This window comes from Cibotium barometz, chromosome 48 (assembly GCF_041138505.1).
Source record: "Cibotium barometz isolate CiBa-2024 chromosome 48, ASM4113850v1, whole genome shotgun sequence".
Lineage (NCBI taxonomy): Eukaryota > Viridiplantae > Streptophyta > Polypodiopsida > Cyatheales > Cibotiaceae > Cibotium > Cibotium barometz.
Genome location: NC_141093.1, coordinates 30,607,888 through 30,621,880, shown reverse-complemented (window position 1 = coordinate 30,621,880; position 13,993 = coordinate 30,607,888). Strand labels below are relative to the sequence as shown.

At 40.4% G+C, this 13,993-nt stretch overlaps 1 protein-coding gene across 1 annotated transcript in view; it reads left to right on the top strand.

Moving 5' to 3' along the window:
* The first annotated feature begins 7,109 nt into the window (after positions 1-7,109).
* LOC147611064 (histone acetyltransferase TAP1-like) overlaps positions 7,110-13,993 on the top strand; it is a 52,707-nt gene continuing 45,823 nt past the window's right edge. The window contains exons 1-2 of the mRNA XM_086785711.1: positions 7,110-7,270; positions 7,354-7,439. Of these exons, the coding sequence (XP_086641837.1) occupies positions 7,206-7,270; positions 7,354-7,439 (151 nt within the window). The 5' untranslated portion in view covers positions 7,110-7,205. The remainder of the gene's footprint in view (positions 7,271-7,353; positions 7,440-13,993) is intronic.

Here is a 13,993-nt window from a genome sequence, read left to right as displayed (position 1 = left end):
GAAAAATATAGGTTTGGAATGCCGTAAGATAGGTTTGGTGGAATTCAAAATTCTCGTATTTTGAGACCCTATAAAATTAGAAAAAATTGGAAAAAATCATGATAATTCTTTTTCTCGAGAATTTAATATTTCGAGGATTATTTAATGTTGAAGTACGTTTTCACGTGCTGACATTAGATAGATGTGGGTTATTCACATATTATTAATATGATTACACCTCATATTAGTTTATATTTCTGTTTGGATTTATTCTAAACGATGTTTTCATGATTTTTTGCCATTGTTTAGCCATTCTTTTTGGACATGTTCCATACTTTTGATGGCTATAATCTGCGTTCAAAGTGTGTTTCACCTTTGACACTTATCCATGATAATTTATTTTGCACTTATTTAAGTGTGGTCTATGCTTAATTTCTTAAGTCTAAGATAAATTCTATCATGGGTTAGTTGATCTGTTTGTTTTGGTGGATTTTATTGGATGTTTTTCAACTTTTATTTGGACTCATCAGGTTTTGCCTAGATCACTTGTGTCTAGGGATTTTTTAATGAGTGCTACACACATGTGTTTCACTTGCTTACTTTGGAGTTTTGCTTCAACGACACCACGTTCATATACTCCGGATTGATGAGTTGGCCATCAATTTTAATGCTTCTTTTGGCATGATTAATGTCCATTAGCTGGCATGCATTGATTTTTATGATCAACTATGGTTTTTATGGATTCGAGGAGCTTTTATGCTTTTATAAGGATCTTTTGATCTTTTGGATAATATCTTGTGCTTTGAAGGTAGCATTTGCCTTCGTTTTTTGCACGTAATTTTAGACTATGTTCCTTGTACTTTTGTACATATTCCAACTTAGATACCTAGTTGCTTATATATCTAGGTGAATTGCTATTTTTTTGCCCTGACTTTATTGAGTTTATTGGGTAGTTATTATTAGAAAGGCATTAATAATTCAAAATTCTTTTCTAATGATGTACTAAAAAAGAGTTATTCCTTGATGTAGTCTCAAGAATATAGAGACAGGTTTTAGTATGTGAAAGTCTGGGATAAGGCCATCTTATTCCTTTTATACATGATTTTATTCATATTTCCTAGACGGCATACTAGGGAGTTTCAAATTAATAATGTATGTATGGGTGGTATCATGGTGGTATGGGACGCTAGCGATCCCTCACATATATTATACTATGGGATAATTTGGGCTCAGGATTGTTACTTTCCTTACATCACTTAGCATGTTGACCTTAAATTCAAAGACAATCTCATTTTTTGAATTCATTTGAAGTTATAATGTAGGCATTGTCTAGATAAATTTCTTTTATCTATAGCCTGTATGTATTGATGAGTGTAATCTCGTTGGCATTTTCACTTGTTGAAATCTCTTTCTTTAGAGTTCAAGGAGTTTATCTTGTTGTGTTTGGATTAAGGAAATTTGGATTTTTCCTTTGTTGGCATTTCTTTCTCTAGTTTCGCCCTTTAGGTGATTTATATAGTCAACCTGATGGTTTACGGATGGACATATATGACTCATCGAGATGTTGATGACTCTCTATGTTGATATGGATAACTCGGGATGCCAATAATTCTAGGTGCAGATGTGGGTACGTCGGGTCGCCGATGGATACCTGGTTCCTACTGTTATAATGCCATGTTTTTCTACTTTATTCCGAATGGTTTATAACGAGGAAACTACTTTGAGTATGAGTTCCTTTGATCATCCGCTACTACAGTCTGATGATGGGCAAACAGAGCGTATGAATCAGATTGTAGATGATATGCTTTGTGTGCATAGTCTCTGGAAAAGCATCAAATTGAAAAAAATATATTCCAATGATGGAATTTGCATCAGGATAGGGCACGGTTCTATGCTAATAGAGGATGCTCAACTTGTTGTTTTGAACCAGGAGCGTTGGTTTATTTAAAAGTTCATAAAGATTCTTGGACTTTGTCAACATGGAAAATGCTCGAATTTATCTCCTAGGATATTGTGGTCTATTTCGAGTTATACATCGGATTGACACAGTTATGTATGAACTTAAACTACCTCCACATGTTAGAGTTCATCCAGTCTTTCATATCAATAGATTGAAAGGGAAACTGGGAGGTGCGGATAACATTGTTACTCCTCAAGAACTCGTTGAAGTCAAAGAATTATCCTATGTTCCACATGAACCTGATAAGGTACTTGAATTCAGGGAAAGAAAACTTTGTAGTTGACTAATCCCTGAGGTTAAAATTAGGTGGAAAGATAGGGAAATAGAGGATTCGACTTGGGAGTCGGTTGAGATTGTTCAGCGCAGTTCTCCTTCTTTTCATTGCAAGAGCGCAATGTTTTGAGAGAGGGGAAGTGTGTTATATGCACATTATGTGTGCATATACTAGGAGGCTAACCCACATTAAGCTTGTGAGCATGGAAGCATGGGAACAAGCTCTAGTGGAGCATGGGTTAGGACTAGCCTTAAGGGTTAAGGTTAGGGTCAGGCATCCAAAGGTCACACATGGGAGATGGAGAGTCAAGAGTCACTTGAGGGCTCTCCTATATAATAGGGGCATGGGGCACACTCACAAGGGGGGCTTAGGCTATGGTCTCTTGATGTTATCTTGAGGCTAGGTTATGTTATGTTCTATTGTGTAGAGGATCATAACTACTCACCTACCATTTCACACTACTATAGCTACATACTACTTGATTGGAGTTATACCTCTTGATGGTATGGGACATCGAGGTAAAGGTATGATGTACTTCATTATAATTCATGTGTGCATCCCTTGGGCTCGGGGGTGGTCGGGTGGATGAGTTTATGCCTGATTTATGCATAACAATTATCTAGAGAGATCTTAGGGTTTTAACACATATCCTTGTCTGGGCACTCAGCGACTCGATGCAGCCTTCCGCAGCCAAAACATTGTAGTGGTCCTCTTCTCAGGTTCGAGTTATGGTTCTTACCCTTCCATTGTACCATGGTTTGAAACACAGGTACTGGCGTGCTATTCTGTAGGACGTAAAATTCAGACGTGACCTCCACCGTTTCCTCATAGTACTCTCCGCTAAGTTCTATTGCAGGCACCATATCAACATCTTCTGCAAGAATTTAGAAAAGAGAGTCATTTTTGAGTTAAAAATTCCAAGCAACCAACATGATTTTTAAAAATTTCAAAAAAATCAAAACCTTTTAGATTGAAAAAATGTTTCATTTTTTCTATTTGTTGTTGTAGAATATTTTGTACTTTTTATTTGTTTTAGGATTTTGAGGCAATGCAATAAAAAAGACACGTTTGTAGAGAAGTTAGTTGAGTGCTCTAGAGCTCCAAACACAACTTGCATATGTGAAAAATAAACCCCTCCCTCCCCTTTTAAAGCCTCATAGTTTTTAAATTTAGAATTATTTATTTAATTAAATATTAAAATTATTTTCAATTGAAAAAGAATAACCCTACTAAGTCACCCCTTCAGAAGTCCGAGTTAGTTCATTTTAATTGTCACACTTTATAAAATGGAGCTTCTAAGTAGTCCTAGCAATTCGTAACCCTTAGGCCCTTGTATCTCACTAACACCTTTTGTAAACACAAATTTGAATGCTAATGAAAAAACTCCTTGTTCTAGACGGTGCTTAAGAAGAGTTTCTTTTGATGCGGTCTAACAAGAACCACAACAGCTTAATGGCAATGTAGTGGTTAATGAGAGAGATCGCGAGAAACGAAGACCTCGAATGGTAAGAGGTGCGAGAAAGTAGTAGCTTCTTTCAAGTTTAGCGATTTGAGAGACATGTAGAGATTTTTGTTGTGCCAAAAATTGTTTGAGAAGCTTAGGATTTCAGAAAATCCAACTAGAGCATAGCAATTAAGTTTAGGGAGAGGTTCACCAAATGTGTTCTTAAGGCCTTTTGTGTAACGACTCTCAACCTTGTCAACTAAATATACGGTCTTGGATGTTGCGTTTTGCAAAGAAAGATTTTTAAAAGGTATTTGTTATAAGCAATCTTAGAATTTAAAAAATCTGCCCAATAAAGTTTTTCTTTAACATTTAGCACACATGAAACCCCCCAATATTGTTTCCTAAAGCAATGGTTGGGAAACTTTATCACCTTCAATGGAGAAGTACTACCTCACTCACATATCTCCCCGATAATTTTACTAAAAGAGAGGTGTACAATTTATATGTGGAGTCACAAAAATAAAGTCTAAACCCCACTCTCTCACTTTCCTCTTTCTTGAGAATATGGAGACAAGATTTCTCTCACGTCAAAATTCCCAAGAAGAGTAGGATGGGTGTTTACGAGATATGTGCGGAGTTGAAAGCAAAGCGAGACACATCAAAGACTATAGAAGAAAAATGTAAGTTAAGTTTGAAGTTCTAGATCTTTTAAAGTGGCTGTGTTGGTTATTTTGAATTAAAAATTTATATTGGAAAAAAATTGACACTCTTGAATCTCTTTTGGAGTGTCCATTCTACAGGCCTTGAGGATTCACAGGGAGCAGCAGAGCACGGAGTGCCAAACATTAGCAAAGCACATGAAAAAAGTGTTTAGAGAAGAAGGAGAAATATGTAGACCTAGTCATTGATGGCATGGATCAAAAGAAATATGTAGCCCTAGTCATTGATGGCATGGATCAAAAGAAAACCATGTTGCCTCGTTTTATGCGTACTCCTAAGAATCTTAAGGAGGAAAATTTTATCCAACTCCATGTTGTAGGAGCTTTAGTTTTCAATGGTGTCATGTTATTAAGGATCTTTTTTAATTATCCTAACATTCATAACGATCCTAATTTGATAATCACCATCATTCAAAATAGCATCAAAGAATGGCAAGGCGAACTACCACTCGTTCTCTACTTAACTGGATAACACTAGCAAAGAAAACAAAAACCAAGTTCTCCTTGTTGCGTACTTGAATATGTTGGTACTAAAGAAGATATTCAAGAAAGTCAAGTTCTCCTTGTTGGTACTAAAGAAGATATTCAAGAAAGTCAAGCTTGGGTTTTTGTTGGTGGGACACACACGTGACCAGATTGCCTGGATGTTTAGTAGGTTCTCGATCAAATTGGCAAAGAAAAGTGCATCTGACCTTCCACAGATCTGCACCTTGTTAGAGGATGTATATTCTCCCAAGCCCTCCATCAAAATCGTGGAAGAAACATATGATTTTAGATGATTTGCAAATCAACAAGGCCACTAACATGACATCATTTGCACAGCTCAATGATCATCGTTTTCAATCAAGCAAGGGGAGGAACATACTCTCATGTGGTCCAAAAAATACTTAAACTCTGAAGATTGGTTGCCAGCAGAGGGTTTGAAGTTCTTACTATTTGTGCCATGTCGTGAAATTAAATGAGCAAAGTACATGCTGCTCTTTACCAAATGACCGAGACACAAAAAGCTAAGAAAGAAAATCGCTCACAATTGTTTTTCTACAATGCTTGAACGAGATCAAGGAGACAATACATGCTGCACGTGTATTTTCCAGCGAGCTCTCTAGCATGGTGGGAAAGGTTTTTTGCAAAGTAGGAGAAACTGGTTGAAGAGTTTAGGAATGACACATTTCAGCGACAACAACATGCATTTGTGTGGCACAAGAGTGGGCTTAGTGAAAATGTTGTAGCTTCTGGTGTCAGTGATGTGCCAATTTCAGTGGAGTTATTATCTCTTATTCATGGAGAAACAAGGAAAATATATATTGGTCCTAGGAAGAGCACAAAGTGTCGACAAAAAGAGAAAGAAACGTGTGAAGGAAATGTAAATGAGCTAAGTGAGGGCACACTGATCGCGGTTCTCGCTACCAAACGATGAAAATGATGATCCATTTTGGCTTGCAAAAGTCACAAAGGTTTTGAAAGAGCAGGATGTATTGAATGTTGTGGAAGTGCATTGGTATTGGACAACTGGAGAAGATACATTGAAAGGCAAGTACGATCCTAAGATGCTAAAATAAAGTAAAAAGGGGAAGAATGTAGGAAGTTGTCGCCATGTGGACACGCTCAATCTAGAGGAAATAGAAATCCTTGTGTATGGGTTTAATTTTAAAAAATCTGGTCACGTGTGCAAGACAACCGTAGAGATATTGAAACAAAAGGTCAAAGATCTCTCTTAGTTGCAAGGAGAAGATTTTATTTTTTTGCAATTATTGTAATGTTTTTTGTACTCAAATTTTCATGGAATGTGAAGGTTTTGGTTTGGTCCAAATCAAGTCTTTTTTTGAGAGTTCTCTTGATTTAAGTGATCAAATGCATTCTAAAATGTATGAAAAGATAGCAATATTTACTATTTTTTAAAAGCACACAAAAAAAGTGATTTAGTTTAAACAATCTCTAAAAAGTAGTCCTTTTTTGATGTTTTTTTTGGCAAAATGGACTTGAGTTGTTGTTTGCACGATTTTGTTGTCGTTTTTCATGACTTGCCGTTAAGGTTACAATGGATAATTGATGGCCTTAGCCATCTTCTTATATGCAATTCCCATTAGTATGATTGATCACAAATCTTGTCTCTACAATAACGTGGATAAGAAGATAAGACAATCCTCACAAATAAATATCTTAGACTTCTTAAAGAATGAAGACTAGTTAGTTACATTTTTTGGAGAATTATTACAATGTGTACATTGTCCACCCCATGGCATAATTGTTTTACTTTCTTTTTGCACATGCTCCAAGTGAAGCTCAAACGTGAAAAACTTCTTTAAACAACCTCAATCTTGCTACGATTCTCATCGGGTGAAAAACTTCTTTAAACCACCTTAACCTTGCTGCCAAATGCCCTTATCGAGGGTGTCAATACTCTAATTCTCAGGCCCCTAGTAATAAATGGCATAAAAAATGCAATTGTTAGGGGGATAAATTTGTGTAGGTCAAATGATCATTTGTCTATATTTGAGCTTTATTTCGGGTTTTGTGTGTTCTTATAACAAATATATATTCAGATATTTGAAGATTTACTCCCAACTTTAAGTGCTCTTATAACATGTATATTCAAAATTAAATTATGAAGAATTTTTCACATAGGCCCTTTCATTGTTACTTTTTTTCTTTGGAAAAAAAGGAAAGTGCTCTTGCACCTAGTTTAATTTTTTTGAATAGAAATAAGGCCAAAGGATCAACGATAGTAATCATTTTTAATCTTGTCACAAGGAACACACCAAGAGCATGACACCAAGAGCATGAGAGGGTTGTTGATAGGGAGGAGGGCATAACGGGTGGCGCGCCATGGCTGTGCTTACCATCAACAATCCAGCCCATAGCTGTGTGCTTCTTCCGCCTCTTCACCCATGGTATGTTGATTCTCCTTTCATAATCTTGGAAATTAGCTCGTTTCAATATTGAAGTTCTGAATCACGTTTGGTCGTTTATGCAGGCTTCAGCGTTTGCGACATCAACAAAGAGCAGTTCCAAGACACCCCTTGCACTCTCACCTGAACAGTATTCCACATCTGCTGCCAGGTGTGTACGTGTGTGTGTGTGTGTGCGTGCGTGTGTGTGTGTGTGCGCGTGTGTGAGAGAGAGAGAGAGAGAGAGAGAGAGAGAGAGAGAGAGAGATGTTGCCTTCCCATTACCATAAAAATAAGAGATCTTTGCCTCTTAGCCATACTTGACTTGCTTGCTTTCCTTATTCAGCAACGCTCTTGGTGATCCCATCTACTGGCCTTTCCGAAGCGAATTTTGGGTGCAATCTGAGTCTGTGCGGAGCAGAAGTTTTAAGTTTGTGCCTTATAAATGGTGGAGTTCTGGTTTACGAGCCTGCCTATGCTGGGTGCAATTTTTGCCTTTTCCACAGTGGAGCGGAAGAATGAGTCGTAGCATTTAAGCCTGTCTTCTTGTTCTTCTTGTCCAAGAACTTTGATGTTGAGGATGCTGGTGCACTGTTGTCACGCTTGGGTCCGAATGTATCATGGAACACCTTGGCAAAGTGAAGGGTAGCTTCCAAGGTTGTTGCTTTGTTGTTTTGGGGCTCATTTTGTGCAATGTATGCCCAAAAGCAAGGCATTGAACTCGATCTGGTACATTGGGAACGTGACTGTGGCATAGGGCCCCTCCCTCCTTATGGAGTTGGTTGAACTTGTAGTCCAAAAGTTCCACAACCTTTTCATAAACTCATCATAAGTTATCTAATTTGGAGCCACCTTTGATGTCTAGTCCTTGAACCATAAATTTGCCTTGCCCTTCTCATAGATCTCCTTACTTGTATACAATCTTGTGAAGTTACAATCACTGGAAGCTACAGATGAAGGTCTGGTTCACACATAAGGGACAAAGGCAAAGCCAAGGACAAGGGCAAGTCTACAGATTCTGTAACCTTGTGAAGTTACAATCCCTGGAAGCTACAAATGAAGGTCTTGTTCACACACAAGGGACTCTGGGAGATTGTTCAGGGCCACGAACGAAAGCCCGAATGCCCTACCAACTCTAGGAAGTGGACTCAGGACCAGGAGGATGCCTTTCTCGCAGAACTTTCAGCTTGGGAGAATCAAGACTTAAAAGCTCACTCTGCACTTGTACGAGCTATCTCACCAGAGGTCTCCCCCGCCGTGCATCCATGAGGCATACATGTACTGTCATGTCAGGCTCCATATGCCATAGTGACACACCATGTCAGGCTCCACCAGCCAGACATGTATGTCATGTCAGGCTCCATGTGTCACACATGAACAATAGAAAACAGAAGCTGTGAGGAATTTTGTGACAGAAGGACTAGACTGTGGTGTCGTGATCACTTGAAAAGTATTTGCGAAGTCTCGATCGTTTGCATATTGATCTTTAAAAGTTGCTAGAATATTGATTTGAATTGTAGAAATAGCCATTGCTAATGTCACATGCACTTTGCACTGTAATGCATGGTGACAAGATGGCTCATCATCAGTGCATCATTGTACAACAGGAGAACCCTGTAGGATATGATATTGTCGTATGCCGTGGTCCCATTGTAATCTCCAGTCCGGGATATGTCAAGCACAAGCTACGTAGGTCATTCATCTTAGAGTGTTAGTCAATCAGTCAAGTCCCTTAATCCACTTAAAGAGAATCATTCATGCATGTAGAAGTGAGTAGAAGCTTTAGGGTTTGCATTAGAAAGCATTCTGCATTGCATAGCATTCATCCCATTTGCATGTAAACCCTTGCATAAGCCTTAGAATATTATTCCACCATTTATTCATATTTATCATCTAGTTGGTAGCATTTATTGCTAAGTGGGCCAGCTTATTAGCATTATTATCACCACTATTTAGCATAGAACACTTTATCGAGTCGTATAACATTCAATGCCTAGTCGGCCAGCTCTGTAGCCAGCCAACCAGCACCTTATGCTTAGATAAATAGCCATCGTTTGCATCATTCATTCCATCTTAGCATTCAACAATTGGATCATCATCGATTCAGCCTACAACAAGTAGATCATCATTGTTTTGCAACCTACAGGCAGCCAGCCTTCAGCAAAACGCAGCATCATCAGCATAGGGAAGAAACGATTCAGTCCACCTGCGTTTCTCAGCCCTACAGCAGATTTCAGCATTCACATACTTCATCGTTTTCTCCATCCTCCCGGGTGAAGGGAAACGCAGCATATTCATTCATTCCCCTTGCATGTTCACAGCCTAGAGCAGTCCCAATTCAGCCCATCTCCAGCCACAGTTTTCAGCCTTCCTACAGCCCCTTGGAAGAGTGCATTGGCCTTGAGATTGGACATCATTGGTGCTACATCAGTGTACAGTCAGCCCGACTCTTCCGAAGGTCTTGCGTTTGGCTTATCTACAGTCCAAAGTCAGTCATTCTCTTCAAAGTAATAAAGCAAATACTCCTAGCAATAGGAGGGGGCCCTTTAGTGGCTAATTTGGGACCCAATAAGGTTTACAAATCTCTCTCTCTCTCTCTCTCTCTCTCTCATCTCTTAAAGTGTGAAGTGATGAAGTGGATTGCTAAAGACTCATGAAACTTAGGATAAAGAAGGCGATGTGAGACTGTGTGACAGGATTCTACATCTACGCATAATTCCGTTGCATGTGAACTCTTGGGCAGTCCTAGTGACCAGATGGCCTTAAGGATAGTTTGAGCGGTTTCCCTTGGGAGCTAGATAGCTCAGCACCGGTTTCCGATGAGACCAGACAGGACAATCCATGAACAAGAGGATCATGACTTGTGCATTGTATATTGATGTACGTTTGAATTTCTTTGACTTTGTGTGCTGTTTTTGATCAGTGAACAATGCTTGGATTTATGGCATGTGATAGTCCACTAGGCTCCAGACTACCTGGCTAGTAACTGGAATACCCAGTAGACACGAATGATGCATACTTGTTTGTTGACTAGCTTTTGTCTAGTTTTTGGAGGAGGTAAGTATGCATTTATTTCATCTAACACATGTGACATGCCATAAAGAAGTACCATAAAAACCAAAGCCATCGATCAAAGATAAGACATTGAGATGTTGCCAGATGAGCAAATGACGCCACATATATGGAGAAAGACCAGATGTCCAGGTTCACCAGACAGCGCTAGTACTGGGAACATATGGATGTACTTGGAACATATGGATGTACTTGGAACATATGGATATGATTGGAACCCTTGCATTCCATGGTTGAGGACAACTGTGTTATAAGAGGGAGGGAATGTAACTATTTGGCCCTCCTAGCTCTATTTCACATGATGGAATCCTTGCCCGGATGCTAGATAGGTGGAAGAAGGCATGGGGACAGGGATCATATATAACATGCACATTCGTAAAAGGTGAATTTGGGCATGTTCTTGGATTCATCTAGGTATATATATATATCGTTAAGGTTTGCTCAAGAAAAAGCAAGAGTCTTGGTCAAAAAGCAGAGAAAAGCAAACAGTCAAATTGGGTTGATTGCGAGCCAAGGGCACTACTGGCAAGAAGAGATTGAGCCGGACCAAAAAGCTAAAGGTCACTTTTCTAAAAAGCAGCTCCAAGGCCAAAAAGCAAGGCCCTAAAGTTAGAAAAGAAAAGCTGAAGAACTTTGTTAAAAGTTGAGTAATATTTTATTATTCAAAAGCAAAAGGGAAAAAACAAAGAGAAAGGCAAAAGCAAAAGCATGTATAACCTTTTTGGCAAAAAGCGAGACCTCTCATAGGTATAAAAGAAGCATGAACCTCCCCTCCTCATGTACAATCAAGACGTAGCCATCATCATTGGAGAAGCGAAGATCTGCTGCTGTTTTTGCTAGCGCTAGCTGCATTGCTGGGCTGCGCTACGTGAAGCATTGCCTACAGCCCATCACCTGCTGCTGCTAGTGCTCACCTCCGCCAGCTTGTATCAGCCGCCTCCGCCTTTGCCTCTTGTGCTAGCTGACAGTGTTGTGCCGCCTTTTGACATTTGTTTGGTTGCCGCTCCTGCCTACCTGCCATCTAAAGTTGTTTCTCCTGAACTGTTGTGTTGCCCGTGGTCTTTCATACGTCGAGACAGGCCAGGAGTCAGCTAACATTCACTCTCGCAAGACGCCAGGTGGAGGTGGTGACATCATACGTGTACCTAGGGGTTACCTTCTCTGCAGTAGCCACACGCTTCACCATGGGTTCAGCAGCCAGAGCTAGATTGACACGGGGATATGCAGCATTGGCTATGCAAGAGAGAGAGTGCCACGAGGCGCATTTTCAGGAGCCCCGGACGGAGGGGTGGCTATTTGACACATTAGTCACACCGGCATTGATGTATGGAGCAGCGGTATGGGCGCCAGGCCTTGCTACCCATTGGTGGACACAGATAGAGAGACCACAGGCTCTCATGATGGCACGCATGATACGCAACAAACCGTCAGTACCTCATGACATTATCCGAGCAGAGTTTGTTGCGCCTCCTATGATGGTAGAGGCCATATTTCAGACTATATGCCTGCTAGACAGATTCAGAGAGATGCCACAGGACAGATTGCCATATAGAGCTTTTGAGGCATCTAGACAGCTGGCCGAGGCAGGAGACAGATGATCATGGTATGCACAGGTCACACATTGGTTCTCATAGCATGGCCTAGACATGGATCATCTACCACCATTCCAGTATGACAGGGATGCACCACATATCCGTCTCTCTCATAGTGAGAGGAACAGAGTATTGAGACAGGACCTATGGCAGCTCTATACACGATAGACATGGATATTGCCTACACAGCCTCTTCCACCGAAGATGCTATACTACAGAGATCACTTCATGAGTATCACTGATGATGGATTTATAGAGAGGCCTAGATACATGGAGGGCTTTTTACCACACGGCTCCCGAGTGGCTATTGGTCAGCTTAGAGTTTCATCACACCGATTGGAGATTGAGACTGGCAGAGCAGCACGGATCCCCCGAGAGGAGAGGGTATGCAGATTGTGCAGAGAGGAGGTGGAGAGTGAGGAGCATTATGTATGCAGATGCAGAGCATATACAGCCATCAGAGAGAGAGATCCCATTTTATTCAGAGAGCCACATTCCCTACGCCAGATCTTTGAGGCAGTAGACCAGCGCATACTGGGGAGATTCATTCTAGACATACAGCGCCACAGAGAGACATCATTACAGGCTCAGACAGCTCCAGAGGGGGGACGACAGACATAGATTACTACATTTTTCCAGAGATCCATCCCACTCCCAGCCCCTACACGGCAGGGAATTACTCTCCAGAGAGTAGAGACACTCAGAGCCCGCGGGAGACAGAGGACACCTGGCATTCGGACACGCCTATACTAGAGAGAGATGACAGAGATCAGAGCTCAGTTTCATAGAGAGGGTGCGGAGCGACTGGCTCGCTTCAGAGCACACCCAGGCATGTTCTTCAAGGAGCTGTGGACACCCCCTTCATTGATGTATACCATTTTATACTCCCAGTATGGTATAGGATGGAGCTAGCTAGGTTGCATATCATGATTGTATACTCCATGCATATAGCTTTGCATTCTCCTAGTAGTAGAGCTCCATCCCCTCCCCCACTCATTGTACTTATTGCACACCCAGATTCAGCTTTTTAGTTCAGTACTTTTTCATTTTGTTGCGATGACAGAGGATACCCCATACAGGTACACCGATTTGTCTCATAGGCCGAGTTCGGTCTTTTGGAAGACGTTAATAAAGTCTCTCTCTCTCTCTCTCTCTCTATCTATCTATCTTCTCTCTCTATATTTATGTCTCTTGGATACGTGGTAGAATATGTCACCAGGCTTACAAAAGTAGAGAAAAGCAAGAACTAATTGTTAAGGACAACTATTTAATAAGTTGGGGGGATGTCTCTGAAGCATCAAAATAGAGGTGGTTGATATGCAAAAACGCAATGCACAAAAAAGGGGAAAAAATGAGTTTTTGGGAAAAAAAGTACTTGAAAAGCACTGACATGTGGTAGGATAGCAGCGCAAGGCCACCTTACAGGCTTGGAATGATGCGACTAGCTTGTGAAAAGTAAAAGATTAAAAACTTTTTAAATACTAAAAAGATAAAAAGAGGAGGTTTTATTATTAAAAAGATGCTTTTTGGACTATAAGTGAGTTTTAATTGTGGCCCTAGATAAGGACCTGTAGTGCTAAAAGCATTTAAATGCTTGTGAGCATTTGTCCTGGCTGACAGCAGAATGAGGGAACCGACCAACAACAAAACAACAAAATACCAAGAAAAAGAGGAAAAATACGGGTCGCCAGCCCACAACCAAGGGCCATAAAAGGAACAAATATGGGCAAATACATGGGCAACATATGGGGATGAATATGGTAACACCCCCTCTCAGCGCCAAATGCTGAACAAACTCCAAGAAGCCGAAGATGAGGAGCCAAGGAAGCTTGAGACACCGGCTTGGTGAACAAATTTGCCGCATTATCTACTGAAGGATAATACTCCAAACGCAAATAGCAAGAACCCGTTCACGAACATAGTGATATTGAATCTCAATGTGTTCCGTACAAGCATGAAACACAGGGTTCTTGGCGATGGCGATGCAACTCTGATTGTCACAATAAAGAAGAGTAGAACCGGAAGGAGGAAAGCCAAGTTCTCCCAATAATCTCCGCAACCA